This window comes from Canis lupus, chromosome 1 (genome assembly GCF_003254725.2).
Source record: "Canis lupus dingo isolate Sandy chromosome 1, ASM325472v2, whole genome shotgun sequence".
Lineage (NCBI taxonomy): Eukaryota > Metazoa > Chordata > Mammalia > Carnivora > Canidae > Canis > Canis lupus.
The window spans coordinates 92,997,088-93,023,089 of record NC_064243.1 but is presented as its reverse complement, the minus strand read 5'-3'; the positions used below and the strand labels follow the sequence as shown (position 1 = coordinate 93,023,089).

The 26,002-nt window shown below is 43.0% G+C and overlaps 1 protein-coding gene and 1 long non-coding RNA gene across 2 annotated transcripts in view; one reads left to right on the top strand and one right to left on the bottom strand.

Moving 5' to 3' along the window:
- SLC1A1 (solute carrier family 1 member 1) overlaps positions 1–13,472 on the bottom strand; it is an 80,045-nt gene extending 66,573 nt beyond the window's left edge. Inside the window, exon 1 of the mRNA XM_025423481.3 lies at positions 13,296–13,472. Coding sequence (XP_025279266.1) covers positions 13,296–13,386 — 91 coding nt within the window. The 5' untranslated portion in view covers positions 13,387–13,472. The remainder of the gene's footprint in view (positions 1–13,295) is intronic.
- Positions 13,473–14,249: 777 nt separating this feature from the next.
- The window catches only part of LOC112644804 (uncharacterized), a 49,590-nt gene continuing 37,837 nt past the window's right edge, over positions 14,250–26,002 (top strand). The window contains exon 1 of the long non-coding RNA XR_003126771.3: positions 14,250–14,377. This is a non-coding gene — a long non-coding RNA (uncharacterized LOC112644804). The remainder of the gene's footprint in view (positions 14,378–26,002) is intronic.

The window sequence follows — 26,002 nt, the reverse complement described above, 5'->3', positions numbered from 1 at the left end:
GCAATTTGAGGGCAGAGAAAGAGACCTCTGGCAGAGAAAAGGCAGCCAGCTATCCTGAATTTTCTAAACCTGTCCCAAGCCTGGAATTCTCAGTCTGAGGGACCTTGCACCCAGAAGGCTAAGTCTAAGGAAGTGGATTCCCTGATTTCCCTCAGCCATTCCTCACTTCTGCTTGGAAAACTTTTGTCACCTTGAACTCTGGTCTCTAATGATTCCCAACAATGCCGCCTGGCTGCTGTTTACCTGTCTGCTCTAACTTCTGCGGAGCTGTAACCGTGAACTATCCTTCCCCACTCCCAGAAGGACCACAGAAATATTTAGTTATCTTCAAGTAAGTTAAGATGTATTTGAAGAATTTTATGGTATTTCTTAAATTAAAATGAAAGTGGTCTCCAGTGCTGAAAGGTTGGGTCAGGAATCTGTCTGTAAATACCTTGGATACTTCTTTTAATCCTCACCGGAAGAAAAAAAAAACCCACAAAGATAGCCAACTTGTTAATTACTTGTGAAAGGAAAGAATAGTCCTGTTTAGAATGTTAACCATGCTATACAGCCACTAAAAGACCAAATGCCTTTTCATAGGATGAGAGTAGGGCCCCAGGAAAACACACAAAGATGACACTGTATATACCAGTATCTCCAAGGAATAACATTGTACCCAGGACCCAGATTTCCCCATTTGCACACCCCCTTAACAATAAGAAACATTTATAAGGCACTTCACAGGTTTATAAAGTACCTGCTTATGCATTAGCCCGTTTGAGAACAATAATGGATTAGATAGAAGGTCTGGAAATAACTATAAATGCATTTAAGATGACCACCAGAGACCCAAGAAATCAAACACAATGAGTGTAATTTTTTCATAGTACTACTTAAGGGTTCTGTTTACTTTTGGAATCTGGGAATGTTTAACACTTGTGAGGCTTTTCAGCCCCCTTTGTTGGGGTTGCCCACATGGACAACAGATGTTGCCTGGGGAGTGGGAGAAGAGGCGGTAGAGGAGGAGGAAGAAAATCTAAGCAAAAACCCCACTGCTCCAAACCCACCTGCTGTGATCCACTAACCCTTTACCCTAGAGCCCAGAGCCCAGAGCAGGATTTGCAAAGCCTCTGGAAGCCCCACGGTTCTAGATTTTAGATGCCTTAAATTCTGTTTTTCTATGGCTATCTATTTGAAATTTTAAAAAGCACCCCAACTTTACTCGAGCATTCCCACTTAAACAATAGTAGATGTGAACTTTGTTTCTCAGGGTCTGTGGCTTCTGAACTGGCAATATTTCCAACTCCTTTCCTCTTTGGAACTCAGAAACTCCTCCAAGTGACAAAACTTCAGGAGGTGTGAGAAAGGAATCAATGGAGTGGAAGCAGAAATGGAGCAGACGTGTTCCGTCTCCTGGTAGACGATTAACTTTTGCCAATAAAAAAGTAAAAACCCATCTTCAGACTCTTTAATGACCAAATCTAGTGTTTATCCAAGCAGTTCAAGCTCAAGGTCTACTGGAACAGGCAGCACAGACAGGTTAATTAATTCCTTATCATAGAAATAATCTCCAGACAGGGAGAGAAATGGGCAGAATTTGAACAAGGATGTAAAAAGATTTTGGGGGGTGGCGGGGAGGAAAACCTAGAAATAAATTCACAAGCGGACATAGGTATTGCTAAATATCACATTGAAAAAAGCCCTATCATTCAAGGCTGATTTAGCTTTATGCCATGGCCCAAATCTGGGAGACCACATGGCCCAAATCTCTAATCACTCCAAAGAATTCTCTGGAGATCAGGCCCGTGCTGGTGTCGCCTTCCTGAGAAGGTCACAGGTCTTCCTCAGGGTGGAGAAACTCCCTCCAGCCTGGGAGCTTTGAGGCCATGTGGAGCTCACACTAAAATGGCTTCAGAACTGTTGTTGGCCATGCTTGCTCTTCTTCTGGGATCCCCAATGTAGAAGTAAAGTATATTTAGGATGGCTCCAGCTTGAGAAGAGCTCCCCAGGGTCTTTACTCAAAAACCCATACAACTGGGCTACCTGGGTGGCTCGGTTAGTTGGTTAAGCATCTGCCTACAGCTCAGGTCATGATCTCAGGGTCCTGGGATCGAGCCCTGCATTGGGCTCTCTACTCAGTGGGGAGTCTGCTTCTCCTTTTCCCTCTGTGCTCTCTCTCTCAAATAGATAAATGAAATCTAATTTTAAAAAATTAAAAAACAAAAAACTAAATGGCTAGTTGTAACCAAGTGAAAAATGATTTGGGGTGTCATGTACAAAGGAGGTGCAGTACTAGATGCCATGAGTACAACAGACCCATATGAGGACGCTTTTTTTTTTTTCCCATCCTCAGGAAATTAAGGTGAGATAGAGAAGTTGTGAAAACACAGCAACACATTTATTACATAGTAGTTGCACATGATACTGAAACTAGACATAAGACAGGATATGGGCCTTTGTCCTTCTATCATTATCTTGACCTGGGCTTATGTCCCATCTTCCAGCCCAGGAATCCTACCACACCTGCTCAAGGCCATTCCTGGACACTTCCAGGAACTCTTTCTCAATTCCATCTCTCTTCTTTGAAGGCCCAATACAAGATGTAGCTTTCTTGCAGCATTTACCGCACTTGGGCTACTGTTGGGTGGCATCTGACACTCTGAGACAAAACAGATTTTCACTCTGCATCTTTTGCCAGTAACATTAATAGTTGCTCCATTTGAACTGAGCTCCTAATTGATTGCTAAATGAAAAGATGTTCCCAATCATAAACAACACTTTCCCTCTTACATGTCAGTTCCCTTTGATTGACAGTGGTTCCCTGGAGGATAGTTTTGGGGATTTTGAGGCCATAACTGAGCTCTGTGGTTAAGAGTGCAGTAATCAATCAGTGATGTCTGCTACAGGGCAGGGTCTGGGGAGGTGGTGCACATGCAGTGTAATGTGGGGATGTTAAGGTATAAATGAAAGGTGACAAGAGCACAGAGAGGGCAGATCACCTCTGGTTGCGCAGCCAGAGAAGTCTATTCAATAAAAGTGGGAATCAGGTGATCCATCTTCAAGGACGGGTAGGGTCACAGTGGGTGAAACAATGAGCAAAAGCATTCAGGCAGCAAAGTGCAACACACCAAGGGGAAGCAACCACAAGACAAGCTTGGCCAGAATATACGTTCAAATAGGAGGCTTCTGAGGGGAGAGAGGGGGAAGGCTGACCACTGGGGATGCCCCAAGGACAGGATGAAGAGGAGCCAAGAGATGGGCAAGGGATAGAGCAAGAAGGGGGAGAATAGGCTTCATTTAATCATTGTACAAGAGTGAAATCTACACGAATAATTTGAACTACCCATTAGTTGTAGCAAGGTCTGCTAGGAAGAAAGGAGCCCTGCTTAATGTTTAAGAACCTCAGTTTTATTTTTTTTATTTTTTATTTTTTTTTTATTTATGATAGTCAGAGAGAGAGAGAGAGAGAGAGAGAGAGAGAGGCAGAGACACAGGCAGAGGGAGAAGCAGGCTCCATGCACCAGGAGCCCGACGTGGGATTCGATCCTGGGTCTCCAGATTGCGCCCTGGGCCAAAGGCAGGCGCCAAACCGCTGCGCCACCCAGGGATCCCGAACCTCAGTTTTAGAATCAGATAGTCCTAGGTGCAAATCCCAGCTTTGACTGGGACCGCAGCCACGGGACTTAAGCCTTTTATTTTTCCTTCTCTCATCTGCAAAAGGGCAAACTTCCTACTTCATTGTACGCAGGGTCAAATGGGAAATTAAAGTGCATAAAACTCATAGTAAGCCCTCAATGAACATTAGCAAATTGTAGCTTTGGTGAATCTCAAGGAAAGTAACTTTTCAAAGGAGAAAATGTGTCTCTCTTATTGTCTCATAATTTGGGGAATCTTGCATGAAACCTGTAAAGTGGTTAAGGGACTCAGAAGGCAATGAAGTATATGAAATACCCATTCTAAACAAAACCAGTTCATCTTCCAGAAGTGAGAAGAGGCTTAGAGATTAGGCTTTCTGTGATTAGGTATTTCTGGTGTTGATGCATTTCTTTTTTGTTGTTGACTTAATTCTTTATTGAATTCTAAGTAACCAGATAACTCTTGAGCAATAGAACAGTGGTAGAAAGATAATTTGATTTTACAATCTCGCTTAAGCTCTCTTCCCAAAGGGTTTCCTTCTTCGTTGAGTAAGTAAATGTAGTTTTAAAAACCTGAGAGCACTGAATCCAGTGCCAGTTATAAGAATAAACATATAGCGTGGACCCTCTCTGAAGTCATTTCTGAATGGAAGTTCCAGGCCCAAAGGCCACCACCCTGCATTGACATACAAACCTCACAGAGTCACATGATGCTGGTGTAGGGACCCTTCCTGGACAACACGTGAAGATGTACTATGACAACTGTCCCATATGTGGGCACAGTTAGGGACCCTGAAACCAAGAAGGGCCAAGGGAACAAGGATCTCAGGCTGCAGGTGCAGGACCTGGTTGAAGGGTCTCACCTCAGTGCTGGCTCTGGTTCTTGTGCCTGAGAACAAGGTGCAACGTCCTCCTTGTCCTAGCTGAGTGGGGGCTGCTGCCCAGAACTCACACAACACATGGCATGAAGCATCTGCGGGCTGGGCCAAGGTCCACCCATCCCGGAAAGTGCAGGAGTATTTGCTGGAAAGGAAATATTCTACCACTGGTAATGGAACAGGCAGTTGGCAGATACTTTCTGAACGTAGGGTAGTAACATTTCTGGAAACCGAGTGAGTCACCAAAACACTTTCTTTCCATCAACAGAGGTGTTACTGTGGAGTGTACTAATTACAACAGAGCGTTCTTTGTTGCAGTTTGGACTGTTTCCACTGCAAGTGTAATGAATTACCTCCTTCTAAATCTATCCACTGAGCCAAACTATAGCTCCAAAGTGAATTATTGGCATAATAGTCACTGTCTCCAATATTCTGTGCTATTAGATGTTTAACATTCTAAATAGGAAAGGTCACTGAAAACACTTGCTACTTTAACACACTGCTGCAGGGGTGTTTAAAATGGGCCACTTGATGTCACCGAAAATGAATTCATTTTCTTCGAGAGTGCTCCAGTCCTCACAGCATACGTGACTCGAGATCTCCAGCCCCGACACAGGGGAAATCTGCACTTCTGCAGGCGAACAGAGCTTCCCTGGCACGGGGCCAGCCTGTTGCTGACTCCCCGCAGGACAGTTACTTTGAGGCTCAGCTCTGCTAAAGGTAATCACAATTCCTCACAAGTAATTAATGTGGAAAGCTTTCTCTCTCAACAAGCAAATGCTCACATAAGCACTCTAATAGCGAATTCCTAATCCCATGTATGTACACCTGGTCTGACCTGCCCAGGGTTTCTACCACCTGAGCTATCTGAGAGCTTTACCATATCCTGATCTGGCACATAGTGATTTTCAACATCATGTGTCTTCACTTGTCCTTTATCTCTTATGCTTGCTGCTCAGATTTTTGACAGGTAGATGACTTTGATTTTACGGGTTTTTTTTGTACTAAAAAACCCAACTGTCTCACATTAAGTGACATCTAACAAGATGTTGAATATCTATGAACAATCTTCTCTCTTTTTAAGAAAGATTTATTTATTTATTTGAGAGAAGAGAGTGCGTGCATGCCAATGTGGGGGAAGGGCAGAGGGAGAAGGAGAGAGAGAATCTCAAGCAGACTCCTTGCTGAGCGTGGAGCCCCATGTGGGGCTCAATCACAGGAATTCTAACCTAAGTTGAATTCAAGTTGGACACTTAACCAACAGAGCCACCCAAGTGTCTCTGATCTTGTTTTCTGACTATCAAACTAAATAGACAGACACAGACACATACCCATGCACACATACCATCTTTTCTCCTTCTCTGTACTTTAGCAATTTACCTTCAAAGTCCTCCCAATAGGGCAGCCCCGGTGGCTCAGCGGTTTAGTGCCTGCCTTCAGCCCAGGGCATGATCCTGGAGATGCGGCATCGAATCCCATGTCAGGCTCCCTGCATGGAGCCTGCTTCTCCCTCTGCCTGTGTCTCTGCCTCTCTCTCTCTGTGTCTGTCATGAATAAATAGACAAAATCTTAAAAAAAAAAAAAAAAAAGTCCTCCCAACAGATGGCATTAAGAACGTATATCCAACATAAGGTGTTGGGCTAACACCTTTAAAAATTTTTGAAAGATGCATTTTATACATTTGGATTCTTCTAGCTTTGTGCGGGATTTTGGTTTGATAGACTTGAGGTATATACCATGCAGAAAACAACAAAAAAATCAGAATCTTTTTAGTGAGTTCCCAAATCTGCTTGGTTCCAATTTGGTTTCAAAAATGAAAGGCATCAGGCATGGACATTCAAAGCAGAAAATTCTTTTTTCTAATTCTTTCATATGTGGATCTTGGGTCAAGCCAGCCAAAGGACCTCTTATCTAAGGTATCTAATTAAGCAGTTATGTTCAAGATATACATACACATATACAGCAAGAACACAAGTTATTAGACCTCATATTCCTGAATAATCTTGTGCTGACATGAAATACTGCCCTGGTAACAGTCCAATATACCAAATACGTTATTTACTTATTTTTCAATTTATATTGTGAAACTCAAGTTGCAGAGGTTTACAATGGACTCAACAGCATGATCATTTTGTCTTTCCCATAACGACCTTTAACACTAAGTGTCCCATGGAAGATTTCCTCTGGTTCCTGGCAATAAACTGAGGAACGAGGATGATATAATCACTGGGCAAAAGGATTAAAGCTAGAAGGAATGCAGAAATCTTCAAATCCAGGGTCAACAAGTAAGCTGCACACATGCCCCTACTCTCTGCTCCTAAGCCCTTGGCAGACATCAGTAATCAATTTCAGAACTTGTTTCCAATTCTTTCTCAACAAACATATCCCACCAGACAGTCCACTATCTCTAAAGGGAGCTGGCACGTGAATGAAATCCTTGCTCTTCTAGGTCATCCAAACCCCTCTTCTTTCTGATAAGGAAATAAAGGCCCAGAGAGTTTAAATATCAGATACGCTTTCTTAAAGAGCTCTTAAGAATAAGGCTCATTACTTTAAGGTCTCATTTCAGGTTCCAGAGTCTTCTGGGGGTAATAGGGGTGCTTTTGCCCTCAAGGGGTCTATAATCTAGTTTGAGGAAGAAAGGACGACCATGCTTAATATATATGTAGACTAAGTGTTGACCAGAGTTACTGATGCATATGGGAGAATGCTGAAGTAGGCAGAAGAGGATTTGTGGAAGACATGGAATTCAAACTAAGCCTTGGCCTCATTTATTCACTCAATAAACAACGACAATGTCTTACTCTCTGGGTCATAGATGGCTCAACAAATTAACACATGTATTGAGCCCACCACGCACTGTGACAGGTGCTGTGGGTTCAGGGGGGCCTATGGATTGGTGTTGGAGGCAAAAAAAAAAAAAAGAGGGTGTATTCTAACTGCACAGTAACACATACAAGAAGATGTTCCTGCTGCACAGTGGGAGAGCACAATTGTTCTTTTCCAAGAGTGTGCCACTTCTGGGGCTCCCCTCTTCTGCTAGAGATTGCCACCTCCATTCCCTACAGGAACAAACCCAGCCCATCAGCTTAACCTGCTGAGCAGCTCGAGTTAACTGTACTGTCATTTCTTTTCTACTTCTACTGAGGCTGTACAGCCGAGGCCCCTAGCTCTCCCTGCCGGACACAGACATTAAACCGCCTCGGCAGTCTGTCCACCTGCAAAACTGCCCTACCAGGATCCATTAAGCTATACACATTTGCTTCAATGATTTTTACCAAGCATAGCACTGTGTCATTGCCAACCTGACCCTCTGACCATTTCCGAACTCAGTCAGCATGGCATTCTAGGCCCTTCAGGATCTGGCTCTGCCTCTTCAGCAGCCTTGCTCCTTTTGACTTTCCACTGTCCCTCAATCATACCCTCTGCTGCAATCACGCCAAGCCTCTCTGATAGAAGGTAGGAAAGGCAGACTTTGAAGGTGGAAGGAAGAAATGGGCAGCTTCATGAACTAGAGTTGCATAAGGACAGGTCTCAGCCCACGGTGGAGACCAGCCTGGCTCGTGTGTCTGGCAGGTTCTGCTGGAGCAGTCTTCTTCCAACGGCGCACACTATGATTCCTGGAGTCCTAGAGGCATGCTTTTGCCCCTTCCCAGTCACAGGGGAGAAAAAGACGATACAGACCAGAGTGTAGAGGGAGAATCCTCATTCTCCACCCCAGTATGGCACTTGGCCACACTGCCGTGGTTCCCAGGAGGGTTAGCAAGGATCAGCTATGACAGGGAGCTAGGGAGCAAGATAGAGAGAAGTGGCCCAGAGGAGGCAAAGGAAAGGAACAGGAGGACCTGGTGTAGCCAGTTTTCATCTGAGTGACTGTGAGCGTTGAGTCTCAGTTCCCTTATCCACGGGCGGGCAACTTTATAGTTTCCTATATATATACACATATACACACATTCACACACATATGTATATATGTGTATATATATACATATATATGCGCCTGGGATTTCTATGGTGCTGGCTGATATATATATATGCAACATTTTATAGCTGCAAAAAGTTTTCATTGACTTTTTTCATAAGTATTTCCTAATATTTCCTAAGGCGTGATGGAAATGAGATTTGAGAAGTATAAGAAGTCAGATGTATAGTAGGTCAAATCCACCAGCCTCCTGAACCCGGCTCTGCTTCCACCCCTGCCTCTGCCAGTCTATGTTCAAAACAGCAGCCAGGGCAAGCTGGTTAAAATACATCCAGACCACATCTGTGCTCTGCTAAGAAACTTTCAATCATTTCCCACCTCCCAGTAAAAGTCAAAGTCCTTAGGGGAGCCTCTACTCTCCCACTGCTCTGCCCCTGTGAGCTCCTGCCTCCCCTCCCTCACTCCATCCCTTGTTCTTTCTCAAACAAGCCAGGATGCTCCCCAGTCATCGGTGTGGTGCTCAGTGTTCCTCCACCTCTTTCTAGTCTCGATTCAGTGGTCACCTTCTCAGCAGGGCCTTTCCTATAGCCCTATTTAAAAGCAGACCCCTCCCTCCCAGGCCCCTCTGCTTTTTGTTGCTCTAGAACACTCTCACCATCTGACATACTCTACATTGCAGTTGACCTATTCATTCTGTTTACCTCTCTCCACTTGAACATTACATTCCATGAGGAAAGGGGTTTTGATTGTTTTGTTTACTGCCTTGTGCCCAGGCTCAGAACAGTCTCCAGTGAATGAACAAATGATTTAAATGTTGGTTACTGCAGATATATTCTAAGACTGAGCTGATTAGAGGCCCAGCAGTACCAGGCAAGGAAGTTGCCAGATCAAGCAAGCTTTATCAGTAATGATAGACATTCTGGAATGCTGCCACATACAAGTCTCTGCACAGGTGAGGGGCAGCCTGAGCTGTGGCCAGCCCCTGTCCTCAGAGGCTTCAAAGACATAAAAACAGAGGAAGAGGGCAGCCCGGGTGGCTCGGCGGTTTAGCGCCGCCTTCAGCCCAGGGCCTGATCCTGGAGTCCCGGGATGGGTCCCACAATCAGACTCCCTGCATGGAGCCTGCTTCTCCCTCTGCCTGTGTCTCTGCCTGCCTCTCTCTCTCTCGCTCTGTCTCTCATGAATAGATAGAAACTTAAAAAACAAAACAAAACAAAAAACGCAGAGGAAGAGAGCATATACCATGACTCTACGTAGCACTGCCAAATATATGCTGCAAGAGCTACCAGTAGGAGACACAAGGCTTGGGCAAGGGGATTACTAATATAGAGTGAAATAACTGTTCTCCATGTCAAACGATGGAATCTGAATTTATAAATGCTTGCTTCCTTACTGCTCTGAAAAAAATTATTCAGAATGAACAAGCTTGCCAGCTCTGTAACGTAAATAACATCTACTTCCTGTCCTGAAAATCCATAAGGTGGAAATCAGGCTTTTCAGATGGCTAAAATAAAGCACGTCCTGGACAGAAAGATTGAGCTCCATGCTGTGCATGGGGTGAGGATTGCATGAGCGCCTTAGCAACGTGACACACACAGTTCGTGACGTTCTTCAACTTCACAATGGTGCAAAAGTGTTACTTGTTTAGTAGAAATCAGACCTGAAATTTTGAAGTTTGATCTTTTCCTCAGCTCGTGAGACCTGGTACAATCCTCTCTTGTGACGCTGGGCATGGGAGCCACGCCACGGTTCAGTCAGCCACGCAATCACGGAGGTCAACCACCAATATACACACTCACAACCATTCTGTACCCAACAACCACTGTTCTTCACTTTCAGTACAGTGTTCAACAAATCACGTGAGATGTGCAACGCTTTATTACAAAATTGGCTTTGTGTGAAATGATTTTTGCCTGACCGCAGGCTGATGGAAACGTTCTGAGCACATCTGAGGTAGACCAGGCTAAGCCATGGTGTTCAGCAGGTCAGGTGTATTAAATGCACTTTTGAATTATGATATTTGGTATTTTCAACTTAGCACAGGCTTACTGGGACCTAATCCCATCATAAGTCAAAGGAGATGTGTACACATGATCATAATTGGGTCATTTGAATCAGAATGCTGTGACACAGGGGTTTTTTTATACATAGTGATTCTGTTTGGACAGAATTCTTGGTTGGAGTACAGAAATTCTACCCTCAGAATTTCTGCCTGTTAAATGAATTGAAAATCAGGCCATGGGGCACGAAACAAAATGCCGTATCTTTGTAAAAAAAAAAAATGAACGCTCCTTAGCTGCACTTCCCCTGACATCCTAGGTCTTGAAAAATCAGAGGCTTTAAGCTGGCTCATAAGAACCTTTGCCCCTCATTTCAATAATCAAAATATTTTAAAGTGTCAGGGCTGTTGAATTCCAGAGGGGACCGAACATTTTGATGGCTATCATCAGAAGATGATACTCTGTCAAGGTAGGTAATAAATTTAACAGTTTCTTCTTTTAAAAGGTCTAGAAAAGAAGCTGCATGAGAGTGCTTGTGATTTTCTGTATTAATAAAGACTTTTAAAATAAACTTACTATGACTTTACATATGGACTCAGCCTCACTGTTTTAAGTTAGCAGAAATTTCATTCTGGTTAAACAATTGAGCTAGCGCAGACCACACAAACCGAGGCATGTTTTCCACTCAGACCCAGTGCTCAAGAAAAAAACAAACAAACAAACAAACCGGAAGACCCCAGGGGGTGCCTGTGATGGGCACACTGGAGGTGGCTTAGGGTTGACATTTCTCAGACCAGGAATGGGAAGCCTCAGGACAGCCCTGTGTTGCTCCTGGAGGAGCAAATGTCCAGAAAGACTTCAGTGAGGCACTTGAAACTTTTATATGGTGGTTTCTTTTCTTGAGAAAAGTGTCTGAATCAAGCTCCTGTGGTTCACCCAGATTAAAACTGTTGGGAAGAGATCCCTGGGTGGCGCAGAGGTTTGGCGCCTGCCTTTGGCCCAGGGCGCGATCCTGAAGACCCAGGATCGAGTCCCACGTCAGGCTCCCGGTGCATGGAGCCTGCTTCTCCCTCTGCCTGTGTCTCTGCCTCTCTCTCTCTCTCTCTCTGTGTGTGACTATCATAAATAAATAAAAATTAAAAAAAAAAGATCACTTATTAAAAAAAAAAAAAAAAAACTGTTGGGAAGTGCTCTGATGCCAAAGGCCAGATTTGCAAAATGGGCATGTGATCCCTCTAGACAATGAAGCTGTATTTATGCAATAGGCTCCTAAGGCCACAGATCAACTGCCCCAAATCCTTTCCAAACCTGCCTCCCGTGAATGGGTACGCTGAACAGTGGTATTCAACACTTGATTAACAGGTGAGCATCTCTGGAGACCCCTAAGGCTAAAAAGGCAGGATTATTCCACTTTCACAAGGAATTAGGAGGGAAATGCCAGCCTTGAGTTACCCAGTAACCATCCTTAAATAGGGCTTAACAATTAATTCTGGACTCTTACCACTTGGGAAAACAAACAAGGCCATCTCATCTGTTTGGATGCAGAGACATCAAATCACTCTCTCCGTGGTGTATTATTTAAATGTAGTGGGGGCAGGATAAACTTTCCCTAAAACCCCCTAAGCCATTTGGCCCTTGGGGGAAATAGAGTTAAGCAGATAAGATAAGAAACACTTGCTTCTCTACCTCTCTCCTTTCCTCCCGCAAATGGCCTCTGCTAGAGCAATTCCAAGATGTTATTTCTTTACTAGAAACCTGACTTTATTTTAGCACAAGGTTCTGAAGGTGCAAATCTGACTCTGAGGATTCCGTTAACTTCCACAGGGTTTTTTTTTGGGGGGGGGGAGCATCAAGAGTGGGAGTAGGCAATGCCAAATATTCTGAAATTCAGAAGCATCCCTGGAGAAGAAGGAGCATGAGGTCGGGAGGCTACCAGTCCACCCCCTTTTCCATAAATCCAGCTCCTGTTTCCAAAGGGAAGATGGGGATCTCAAAGGCCTCTCACCTGCTGAGTGTCCCCACCTGTGTGAGCTCCCAGTGGAAAGGAGACCGACTCCAACCCCAAAGGGGTGCGTCTCAGAACCCAAATTGTAAGACAGGCAAATAGAAATTCATGATCTAAGTAGGAACAACTCATACCTCTGAGCAATGGCTCAGACCACCACTTAGTCCAGTAATCTGTCAGGTGTGAATCATTTAAATACACCCTTGTTTAAAAACAAGCAAATAGGACTTAAAAAAATTGTTTTCAGTAGAAAAACAACGTGGAGAGCAAGGAAGCTCAAGGAGGCTATTCTGGGAGATTACCAGGGTGGGGAAGCAAGACATCTGAGTTATGTTAGCTCTTTCCCCAATGACCTCCTGTGGGCCATTCAGTGCACACCTCCGAGTCTGGGCAAGAATTTGGCCCAGGGTGAGCGGCCAACACCCTCTTCCTCGCTCCCCTTGGGGACCTCCGGCCATCCCCGAGGCTAAGGTCCTCCTTCCAGGCCAACGGAGGACCCTAATCCACGCTGGATCCCTGTCCCGGCAGCACGGTGCTGGTGCTGGTGCTGGTGCTGCTGGTGCTGCTGGCGCTGGTGGTGCTGGTGGGAATGGGGGTAAAGCACATAGGACTGAAAACGTGATAATGAACCACGTTTGCTTCCCAAACGGGAAGAACCGAGGGCTTCCTCCCCCCTTCCAAGCCCCTCTGATCATTCGGGGGTCCCCGAGGAGCTGTGCTCCCCGCACGCACACCCCGCCGGCCGAGGGGGGCGCCCGGGTGCCCCCGCCGCGCCTCGCCCACCCGCGCACCCGCCGGCCCCGCACGCGGCCTGGGCGCCGGGAGCGCGTGAGGGCGCGCGCCGCCCCCGCCCCGCCCCCGCCCCGCGCTCACCTAGCACCACGGCGGCCACGGTGGACAGCAGCAGCCAGTTGTTCCTCAGGAAGCGCCTGCAGTCGCATCCCTTCCTCGCCGGCTTGCCCATGGCGGGCGCTGGCGCCGGGAGCCGCCGCTATTGTGCGCTGGGCTCGGCCGTGCGCGCGGGGACCGGCGGGGGCTCCGCGGCGCGGCGGGGCGGGATGCGGGCGCGCGGGGAGAGGGTGCGCGCCGGCCGCCGCGGTCGCTGTCACCGCCGCGGTCCCCGCCGCCACCTGAGACCGCGCGCCGCGCCCGCCGCCCCTCGCAGGCAGTGGCGTCGGGCGCGCCCGGCTCCTCCTGCCGCCGCCGCGCTCTGCGGAGCCGGGGCCAACCAGCGCGGACGGAGGGCGGGGCGGGGCGGGGGGGGGCCGGGGAGCCCGCTGCCCCGCGCCCGCCCAGTCCTCACCCGGACTCTCTCGCCTTCCTCTTCTTCTTCTTCTTCTTTTTTTTTTTCTTTAAATCCTGCCAGACCAGCTTTTCAGATGTCGGCTTTCCTCCTCTCCGAGCCCAGGTGGGCGGAGCCACGGTGGTTTGGGCCTCTCCCCGCACACCCCCGCCCTCCCCTCCCGCACACCCCCTCCCCTCCTCGAGCCAACCCCTGGCACCGCGAAGCCCTTGCCGGTGGGGAGAGGTGAGGGACCCTGGGCTCTGTCGTGGGTGCTCTCTGCTCCCCGCAGCAGCCTCGGATTTGCCAGGCGTCTGGAGAGCTTGAAGCCCCTAGCGGGAGGGGAAGAGTGCGGGGCGGCGGGGGGACAACAGGACTCCGTGAGCTCTCGCCTGCTGCCCCCTCCCTGCCCCCACCCGGACTACTAACTCTTCTCTCTGAGTAGCGGGAGGCGAGGCACCAGTGGGATGGTCCGTGGACACAGGGCTTGCAGCGGGCCCCCTTAGAGCTTGACTGGCTCTGTGGCCGCCGAAGGCCCCCCCCCCCCCCCCCCCCGAACTGTGAGATTTGGCAGAGCAATTAGGTCTGAGCACCCGGCCCAGCTGGGAGAAGGTGGGCCCGCCCCTAAGGCCAAAGGCACTGGAAAGGCAAACAGGGGAGTTGGAGAAACTGGGTAAGTGGTGCCAAATATATTCCGCGAGGCTAAGTGAATTTTCGAGTTCTCTTCTATTCTTCTACCCCATTATTTCACCGTCACTTATGCAAACTCTTTCCTTTCCTTCCCCACCTCACCACCTCTGCAGCTCCAGGCTGCCTTGCTGTCAGCTTTCCTAACATTAGGTAAGCTCTGCACCTTTTCTTTGCTATTGTGGAGGCTACTCTCTGAATGGGGAGGGTGGGGGAGCTTCCCAACTGGATTGTCTAGTGACTAAACCCCCACAATTAGAGCTTCATTCCTTTGGCTGAAATTGATGCAAGCCTTCTTCAAGAGATAATCATTCAGCTTTATGAACCACGTACACGTTAGTATGAATGACTTTGGCAGCTCCCTTCCAGAAACTAAATTTTGAGAGAGGAAGGATAGAAAGGTACCAAGGTCACTGTGTGCCTGAGCAGGAGCTGAGGAAATGTCAGAAGGAGAGAAACTATCAAGAAAGAGAGGCCAGAAATAGCCATCCCACAGTAGAAAAGCTGGAAATACTCAGGTGTCCATCATGAAAGGAATGGCAAGTATGTCATGGAACTGTCATGCAGTAGCACACTATGTAGCCTATAGAAAGGAAGTTTATGAACTTTCTAATTGCATGAGATAGCAGATGTTAATAATATTAGGAGGAAAAAAGGAAGATTGAATTGTGTATATAATTGGTCACAGGTATGTAAAGCAAACATAGACAACAAAATCATATACTTCGGAAAGAAGTCTCGGAGGACATATGCTAAAATTTTAACAATGGTGGTCTTTGGGTGATATAATAGCACGTTCAATTCTTTCTGCATTCTATCATCTTTCTGCATTTTCCTGAGTGTTTACCATAAGCATATTCATGTTCCTTACAGTTGTGGGCAGGGCTGTATTTAAGAGATAAACAGGCCCTAAAGAGAGAAAAAAAAGTGGAAGACCTAAGATGAATTTTGTACATGACAACTTTTTGAGGTAGAGTAGAACAACTACACCTGGGTTTTGTGGGTAGGATATTTAGGTTTAAATCCCAGTACCATCACTTACCAGCTAGGTAACTTTGGGCAAGTTGCTTACATTTCTTTGTGACTCAGTTTCTATATCTGTAACATGGAGGCATTAATATTATTTCTCTCATGAGGGTATTGTAAGAGTTGAATACAATATTTGTAAGAGGCTTACTGACTGGCTCACAATCAGCACCAGTACTGGTTTTACTTGGAGTCAACCTGAGCTGACATCTTTTACTCCCTCTCTCCTGTGGCCTGCCTGTCAGGAACGTACCCTGAGCTACATCAGACCCACGAGAACCCTTGCATATTTATCAACAGTAATTGCTCATATATAGCACATACTTGCTTTATGCTTATTTAAATTATGCAATTTTAAAATAGCACAATATGAAAAGACGAATAAAGCCAAAATGCATACACTCATTTTGAAATGATAAAAATCTTCTAAATTAGATATAAAAGTCAAGAATCTCAAAAGTTCAAAGCAGGTGGGCCAAGTGAATAATAAACTGCATTTATGCCATTGCTCCATGGCGGTTCCACTTTAGGCGGCCATAAAAAATAATTAATAAGCAGACACAATGCACTTACCATGTGCCAGCACCTCTCTAACCACTTTGCACATATTAACTCCTTTGATCCTCCCAACAACTGAATGTGGTAGGGATGGTGGTTACCTCAAGGGACTGTTGGAAGAATCAGATAAGATATTGTGTGTCATCATCATCTTCATCTTACAGCTGAGGAGTCTAAGGCAAACAGAAGGTCAGTAACTTCCTTCAGTTCCCTCTGTTAGTAGGAAGACAATTAAGGTGAACTAGGCGGTCTGGCTCAAGGTAAATGCACCAACTCTGTGCATGAAGCCACCACCATAGGAGGTAACAAATACAGATTTGTTACAGGGAAATTACTTGAGTTGCTTTATTCAAGATCTTCAGGAGTCCATTCGTCCAAAAACAGGAGACATTAGGGTGTCCTGAAGTGCTGTGCTCAGGTGGAAGCTGCCTACATTTTATAGGGCAGTGGCTGAACTCTTGAATTCACTCTCCTTTGCTGCTACGGCACCTAATTCTATGATTTCTTTGCCTAAGATAAGCATCACTTTGGGGAGGGACCAAAGGATGCTTAGGGAGACCCCTAGGGCTTCAGTTTTATTATTTTATTTTCATTGACTATGATAGTCATGGATGCAAGTGATCTCAAATTGGACAAAAGTTAAGAGGCATTTCCCTTGTAAAGCATTTCTTAATATATTACATTTTGCCAGTGTGGGTTCTTTTTTGTATTTTTTATTTATTTATTTTAGCATTTAAATAACCCTGGCATTCATTTCTTTCAGTGTTACTGTTCTTCTCTCCCCACTCCCACCCCCCGCCACTGCCCTTAATTGTTGACTCATGAACTCTCTTGTTAGTTATTAAAGAAAGGAGACTTTGACTTTACCATACAAGGTTACATCATCAGGTGACAGTGTGGGCTTATATATTACTTGGGACAGAAATGAAAGCATTCAGAGACAAAAAGTAAAGCATCAGCTTCTGATCAACTCCAGAAATAGTATGCTGGTTGCATCCTACCATCATAAAACATACACAGTTGGTTGCTTTGTTCTCGTGCTGTGGTGATGGGGAGAAGGAGGTCATGGGGTACCAGAGTCTCCTTCAGCATCTATAGTTGTGCAGCCATTCATGACCGATGGGTGGTAAGAAGAATGGTGTCAGCATATTCAGACATTCTTTTAGCAGTCTCTTCCTTATTTAATTCTTCTCGTGACTATACGTTAAGATGTAAAAGAACTGTAAGTAATTAAATCTTCACAATAATCCTCCAAGCAATATTTTATAAAGATGATCTGGCCCAAAGAGGCTTATTTATTGTTTAGATGTCTTTGAACTCTGAATTCAACAGAACTTTGCCCACGGGCTTTATTGCTTACTTTGACAAACTGAAGAACAATTTCATTTTATTTTAGAATATATATAACTATATATAGTTATTTGCTTCATAGAAGCTGTGTGTCCTTGAACATGTCATTTAACCTCTCTCAACCTCATTTCCTCATCTGAAGATACCATTTGAAGTAATGAATACAAATGGCTGATGTGTATTTGAAGAATAAACAAGTTTTCAGACTCACAAGGACTCAAGGAAAGGAAAACTTAAACCATATTCGTTTGCTAGTTAAGCAAAAGTATTTTAGGATAAAACATTTTAAAATGCATAATTCTAACATTATAAGTTGTAAACTTAGAGAAAGCATGCAGAAATGGGCAGTGTCACATACTACTGGTAGACCTAAAAATGTGCTATGACTTTTCTGAGGATAATTAGCCAATTTGTAACATCTTTCAACAAAAGTGTATTCCTTAACTCCATCATTCTACCTCTACAAATTTATTCCAAAAAAGTGAGGGGAGGGGGCAGTCCATTCCAGTTCAGTTGGGAACAGTTTCACTATCTCATAAAGTGGATTGGCTAAAGATTGGTTACATGTGTAAAGATACACTGGACAATGGAACACCGTTCAGGTATTGAAGAACGTATTTCAGCAGAATGTTGAATTAGATGGGAAAATAGTAAGACATACAACTATGGTTTGAAATGATGGAAGTAAGTTATAAAACAGTGAGTCAGTTGTTTTTATGATGAGGCTGTTGTCATTTATTATTTGTATACCTGAAAATATAAAACTTAAAATATGCATATTATAATTCCAATTAAGTCTCTCTGTGTGTATAAGATAGTAATCTGAATGTTACTCTTGTGCAAACACATGTCTTTGCCCTGCTAGGCCAAGGTATTCATATGCTTGGGAGATTAGGATTTGTCACAGAAGGAATTTAAAGAAAAAAATGTACTAACATTCCACTTCTACATGAAATGGAGGATTATGTAGCAGGAAAGACTATTATCATGAGAAAGAATGTTTCATATTCCTTCATCTCCTCATTATAATATCAAATCCCAGCATGGAAGATCCATCTCATAGGATTCTCTGTAGTGGAGGGAAGACACCCCATTACCTATAGCAGCTGTCACTCTGTTGCAGCAAGAGGTGAAGACACAGGGAAATTAGATGAAAGACTCACCACTTTCTGGTCAAGGGAATGGTGGGAAGATGAAAGAGAGATGCTGGTCCTGTTTTCTCTCTCCAGGCTTTGTCCAGGAAGGGAGTCTATGCTAGAGAATAGGAGGCGACAGCTCTGTCCCCACTGCCCATTAGGGGGCTGCCTCCCCAGCTGTCCCTTACCAACCTAGGTTACAGCCACATCAACACAAATGTGGCAGGAAGTGTAGTCAGGCAAGGAGAGGATCTGAGATTTTACTTCCCAGCCACCCTTGGCTCCTGGTGGCAGGGATGCTGAAGAGAGCCATGGGATGGTCATCACAGGATAAGGCAACTCTCAGAGTTCTGACGGTGTGTGTGTGTGTGTGTGTGTGTGTGTGTGTGAGAGAGAGAGAGAGAGAGAGAGAGAGAGACGACTCAATGCAGAGACTAACTTATTTATTACTACCAGTGGTGGAGGTGAGAGTAAGGCCGTGGTAGATGTGCCTCAGCTCAAACGAAGCCAAGAGAAAGAACAGAATATATCTTCCCAACTGTAGATTTCAACCATGAAGGGCAAATGGGACCAGGGAAAATGTTCTGGACACTAGGAGCTAAGCAAGTCCACATGCTTACATTGGGTTGTTCATGTTTTAAAGTCTCTTTTATTCTGCAACAGATTCCCCCCCAACCCCCAGCCCATCATCTTATTTGTTTGTTGAAGGGACTAGGTAATTTGTCCTACAAAATTGTCCACACACTGGATTTGACTGATTGTTTTTTCATGGTGGCAATTAATTTGTGCCCCGCCCCCCACTATTCTCCCTAAGCTGGTGGTTAAATCTAGAGATTTGATAGTTAGCAATGCTAAGATTGAACGAACAGTGGATTCTGATGTCAGCCTGATTCATCTGTGATAAATTCACCATCAACCTTTTGAATATGGTTTTGGCATCTGTTAGTGATGGTTGCTTAAGATCATTTTATTTAATTTGTTCTAATTCTATCATTCCTCTGAATATATTTGCTGGAATTCTTCTATAAAAAGAATTTTTATCGCGTAATTATTTGGTTACCCTGAAATAAGAGTTTGTACAGAAAAGGCAGGATCCATGATTAGCTTTTTCCCTTTATTGGTTTTCTAAATAATGAATCGGTACACTAGCAACCTCCATTGGTGACTAATGATGTTTTGTTTCCTTGTTTTTATTAGTGTTATTTTTTTATTAGTGTTATTATGAATACTACTGTTGAACACTGATGAACACTGTATTAGTGTTATTATGAATACTAGTGTTATTATGAATACTTTTATTACTGTTATTATGAAACACCACTCCATCCAAAGTGTGTAAATCCATGTGCACATAGATTTATATTTGTTGGGTAGATTTATGTGTTTCAATCAATTATAATTATTCTTTTTCTTGCTCAAATTGTCCCATCCTTGGCTAATGGGAGTCCCTTAATTTTGGCTCCCATGTCTTTTGGCAAAACCATTTGTCTTCAAGTAGTGTTCTTATTTTCTGGCTCAGAAAGATGTCCCAAGACCCTGTTGTACATTTCTTGCTCTGGAATCAACCATTTCTCCAAAGGCTCTAGATTCCTTTTCATGGAAAATCGTATTTAGAAGCTACAGTCTTGGCATGGGGGTGCTCATTGCTACCAGGTTGTCAATGTTTCTAAACATTTAGTGGACGGCTCTCAAAAATACATAGTTCATAGAAAGGGAAAAATAATGAGTCCACACTGATATTTTCTATTCAAATTTTCTTATTGTGGTAAAATATTCATAATAAATGTTACCAGTTTTAAACAATTTTTAAATGTACAGTTTTGTGGCAGTAAGTGGATCCACATTGTTCTGCAACCATTACCACCATCTATTTTCAGGGCTTTTTCATCTTCCTAAACTGAAACTCTCCCCATTAAATACTAACTCCCCACTCCTTTTTCTCAGCTCCTGGCAATCCCCTTTCTATATTCTGTATCTATGGATATTTATGCTTTTGCGATTGGTTTGTTTCACTTAGCATAATGTTCTCAAGGGTCATCTGTGTTGACATGAGTCAGGATTCCTTCCTTTTTATAGCTGAATAGTATCCCATTGTGTGTGTGCGTATGTGCGTGCGTATACCACATTTGTTTATCCATTCATTGATGAACACTTGGGTTGTGAATAATGCTGCTATGAAAATGGGTGTATCAATATCTGTTTGAGTCCCTGCTTTCAGTTCTTCGATGTATATACCAGAAGTAGAATTCCATGTGGAAATTCTATGTAATATTTTGAGGACCTTCCATACTGTTTTCCACTTTGGCTGCACCATTATACATTCCTACCAGCAGTGCACGACGGTTCCAGTTTCTCCACATCCTCATCAATACTTGTTCTTTTCTCTTTCTTTTAATAGTAGCCATCCTAATGTGTATGAGTCAATTCAAATTTAACACTAGAGTTTGATTAAACTTCTTTGATTTTACTCTTATATCACTTTTTTCTTTACTTTGAAAATCTTGGTTCTTAAAGACATTAAGTATTTATTTCCTAATTCTATAATGTACACATAGTAGTAAAAAATATATATATACATATCAACAGGGGCACCTGGGTGTCTCACTTGGTTAAGTGTTCGACTCTTGATTTGAGCTCAGGTCATGATCTCAGGGTCATGAGATTGAGCCCTGCATTGGGCTCCATGCTGTATGGAGTCTGCTTGAGATTCTCTCTCTCTGAAAACAAAATATGTATATGGGATGGCTGGGTGGCTTAGTGGTTGGGCGCCTGCCTTCAGCTCAGGTTGTGATCCTGGGATCTGGGATCAAGTCCCACATTGGGCTTTCTGCAAGGAACCTGCTTCTCCCTCTGCCTATGTCTCTGCCTCTCTTTCTGTGTCTCTCATGAGTAAATAAATAAATCTTAAAAAATGTATATATCAACATTACTTCTAATGGTAAGACAATTGAATGCAGCTTAATTGTTTCTTTGTGGTTCTTTTCACCCCAGAATATATCTCTCAAGTCATATATAGTCAAATTACTATGTTCAGTGGTCTCTTGAAGTAATTATTTTCCCTCTGTGGTTATGCCATCAATTTGATTTAAAGAATGTAAAACATTTACTTAGTTCAGTCAAATCTATAAAACAGCACAATCAGAGAATTCTTATTTTGCTCTTCATCTCCTCTCCCTCTCACCGTATGTGACACTTTGTAGATTTCTATTGGGTTCGTCCTTCAGTTGGTTCTTTTTAGAAAACATAAACAAAATATTTATACTTCTATTCTCTCGCCCTTTATTACACAGAGGTAACATCTTCTAAGCCCTGTTCTATGCCTCCCTTTTTTTCATTTATCCTGGTGCTCATTCAATATTATGATACAGAGATCTTGCTCATTCCTTTTAATGTTCAATATTCCTTTGTGTAGCTATTGGTATAAAGAAGTCTTCCTCATTCCTTTGAACTGCTACAGAATACTATATTGTGTGGATAGACCCATAGTTGTTTTTTTTTTTTTTAACAAGCTTCCCACTGATAGACATTTGGTTTGTTTCCAGTTTTTGCTATTATTAATAATATCACATTGACCTCACTCAGAAGTATGCTGGCAAGTGACCAACAAACTCTCCAGGAAAAAAAAAAAAAAAAAAAAGAAAGAAAGAAAGAAAGAAAGAAAGAAAGAAAGAAAAAGAAAAAAAGAATTCCTGAATTTTAACATTTATTGATTTACATGGTGAAAGACTCCCATCCTGGCCAATTTCAAGCTACCAACATGAAATCACGTCATATGGAGTTAGGAAGACATGTCTAGTAACAGCATTATGAAGTACTTCTTCCATACTAGTGGAACAGATGTACAGGACCTCAAGGGCATAGATAATAATAAAAGGCTATAAAAATAATTAGGAAATAGTGAGTTTTGAGTATTTATTACCTTTCTTTTTTATATAGTTTATTTAGCTTTACATTTATATAATTTTACTTCTTTATTTTCAGAGAAAGAGAGAGAGTGCAAGTGGGGGGAGGGGCAGAAGGATTGAGAGAGAATCTTAAGCAGACCCATGTTAAGCACAGAGCCACACTCAGGGCTGGATCTCATGACCTGAGATCATGACCTGAGTCACAACCAAGAGTTGGATGCTTAACTGACTGAGCCACCAGGTACCCCTAATTTTATTTTTTAAAATGGAATTGTTTAGGGATGCTTGGGTGGCTCAGTCAAGCATCTCCACTTGACTCAAGTCAGAATCTAGGGTCCATGTTGGGCTCTCTACTCAGCTGAGAGTCTGCTGCTCCTTCTCCCTCTCCCTCTGCACCACCATCGGCTCTTCTGAGCCAGTGTGAGCCATCACATTGTTAAATCCACTACCTCATTTTTATACTTGAATAGAAAGTTCTGTCTGCCTAAGCTAGAGACCATCTGTTTTTCTCTCAGGAAGAGAAGTTCAAAGGTAGGCAGCCCAGTGCTTATGTTGGAGCTCCATCGTCAGTGGTATCCCATGCTCTTTCCTCTCTGCTCTGCTATCTTAGCCTTATCATCCAAAGTAGTTGATGGAGCGCCAGGTATCATGTCCATATGCCAGATAGCAGGAGAAAGGAAGTGGGGAAAGGCAGAGGGTTTACACTGCTCTATTGAATCAGTTACTTTTTAGGATATTCCTGGAGGCCCCATCTAGCACTCTGTTTACCATTTACGATATAGTACTTGGCTACCTGGTCATATCTAGCTGTAAGAAAAGCTGGGAAATGGGGACAATTGTGCAGATTGCTGCCTCAAATAAAATCAGGTTTTTCTCTCTTAATTTACTAAGTAAGAGATGAAAAGTGAATATTAGCTAGGCAACTAGCAATCTGCACTTCTATTGTAATTCTGGATTTTTCTCTTAATGTTATCAGTTTTTGCTCTCCATATATCAGAGTTGTATTATTAGATACATAGAACTTTAGATAATTTTGTGATATATTGACACTTATTTTTATGAAATATCACTCTTAATTCTTAGTAATGCTTACTCTTTAAAAGGTATCTTCTTTTCTAAAGGTTATGCTACCTTTATTTTAATTAGTATTTTCATGATATATAATTTTCTATACTTTTTTTTTGGAAGGAAGCACATTTTATTTATAAATCACTTTTACCATAACTGATATAACTGACCCATCTGATTGCCCATTGCTAGTTGGGTTCCTTCTGGAATATTGAGGTATTCCCCAGGGTTTGTGATAGCCGATAGATCCATGGTCACTGGGCAGATCAATACTGTGGAGGGGCTACTATGATGCTCTGTAGAGCTTGGCTTTGGGCTGATCCCTGGGAAGCTGGGTGAGGTGGTGGTGGAGCTGCTACTCAGTGACCTGAGCCTGCAATTCACTTTCCACAGCCTCCAGTGAGAGGTGTGTGTGTCCACAGTGGTGTGTCCACTTGCAATCTGATATTGGTGAGTTTCTTATTTATAATTAGACTTGTTCAATCTGTTAGAAGTCAACTTTATGTAAGACATGATTTTAAAGCAGCTCACAGAAAAACTGGCTGCCCAGATTTAGGAATAAATCTGGATAGTTGACAAGTTTAGCATTGTTAAAAGGAGTATGGAGGGATTGAGAAATTTTCAGAGGATGCCAGGCTATAGTCATTAAATATGCTCAGCCTTACAGATTCTTACAGAAATATGAAGAGAATATTTTTCTTTTATGAAATATTACTCTTGATCTTTAGTAATGGTTTATGTCTAAAAGTCTTCTAAAAAATAAATGTCTTCTAATACTAGTCTTCTAATAACTTTATTTTAATTAGTGTCTTCATGACAAATAATTTTCTGTATTTTTAAAACTTCTATATCCTTATTATTTAGAGTGTATCTTTTGAAAGTAGGAAACAGTTGGCTTTGATTTTATTTTCAGTCTGCAAAGCTTAGTTCTTACATTGAGTATTTATTTATGCTTAATTCAGTTACTAATATAGTTTGAATTCTATCAAAAATATTTGTTGTACTTGTTTTATGTTTTTTTTTCTTTTATTACTTGCTTCTTTTGGGCTTAAATATTTTTTTATCATTCCAATCAACATGTTGGTTATACATTCTTTATTTGTGGAGATTACTACTACATTCATTTTTGAATTATTAGTGTCTGATATAAATTGGTACTTCTACATAATGACAGGATCTTGGAACATATGAACTCTACCTTTGATGCTTATATTGTTATACATTTTATTCTACTTACTTAATTTTTTAAAAAAGATTTTATTTTTTTATTCATGAGAGATGGAGAGAGATGCAGAGACACAGGCAGAGGGAGAAGCAGGCTTCCTGTGGGGAGGCTGATGAGAGACTCAATCCCAGGACCCCAGGATCACAACTTCGCCCAAAGGCAGATGCTCAACCACTGAGCCACCCATGTGCCCCAGAATGCATTTGTTCCTACCTCAGTCCCTATCCTGGTGCTGTGCAGACACTTCATGCGCCAGACTTGGTGCTGCTCTGCTCCTGACTGGGCTCCTGGTCCTGACTTGCTCTTCATGCCCACACACTAGCTTTGGCCCACCCGGACCTTGGAAGAGTGTTTCTTGCTTGTCTGGTAACTGTGGACAACTTATTACTTGGGCAAGCCAGAGAACTTTTTCAGCATCCAATAGACTATCACCACATCTTTTCCAACTAGGTCTGCATCCCAGCTTTGTCATGAGGGTCCTCTTCTAAGTTTGTTCATCCTTGGGCATTTTCTTCAGGGCTAGTATATTCTGTAGCATAGTCTTTATGTCTTTATAGTTACTCCTCTGTTGGAATTAGTAGTTCTTTTTTTAAAGACTTTATTTATTTATTTGTTTGTTTATTTATTTATTTTAGAGAGAGTGCGCCTTTGCATGGGTGGGGGAGGGGAAGGGTAGAGGGAGAGAGAGAATTAGATAATTTCAAGCAGACTCCATGCTGAGCATGCTACAGGGCTTGATCTCACGACCCTGAGATCATGACCTGAGTCAAAACCAAGAGTCCAATGCTTAACCAACTGAGTCATCCAGGTGCCCCTGGAGTCAGTAGTTCTTTATATCAAACTTTCTCTGTTTTAGTTACTGTGTCATTTCTCTCTACTGATTGGGACTTGAATAATATAAAAATCTGCATCCACAGGATACACCCCATTCATCATGATACATTATCCTTATTGGATATTTATTATATATTATTGGTTTAAATTTGCTAACATTTTGTTAAATTTTACATCTATGTTATGAGAGTTAATGTTCTATTATTCTAATATTCTGTTATTGGATTAAACTTGCTAATATTTTGTTAAGTTTAATATCTATGCTATGAGGGAAGCCTGGGTGGCTCAGTGGTTGAGGATCTGCCTTTGGCTTAGGTTGTGATCCTGGGGTCCTGGGATTGAGCCCCTGTCGGACCCCTGCAGGGAGCCTGCTTTTCTGTCTGCCTATGTCCCTGCCTGTCTTTGTGTATCTCTCATGAATAAATAAGATCTTTTTTAAAAATCTATGTTATGAGAGATAATGTTCTGTAATTCTGTGTAGTTTTAATGTCTTTGTCTAGTTTTAGAAT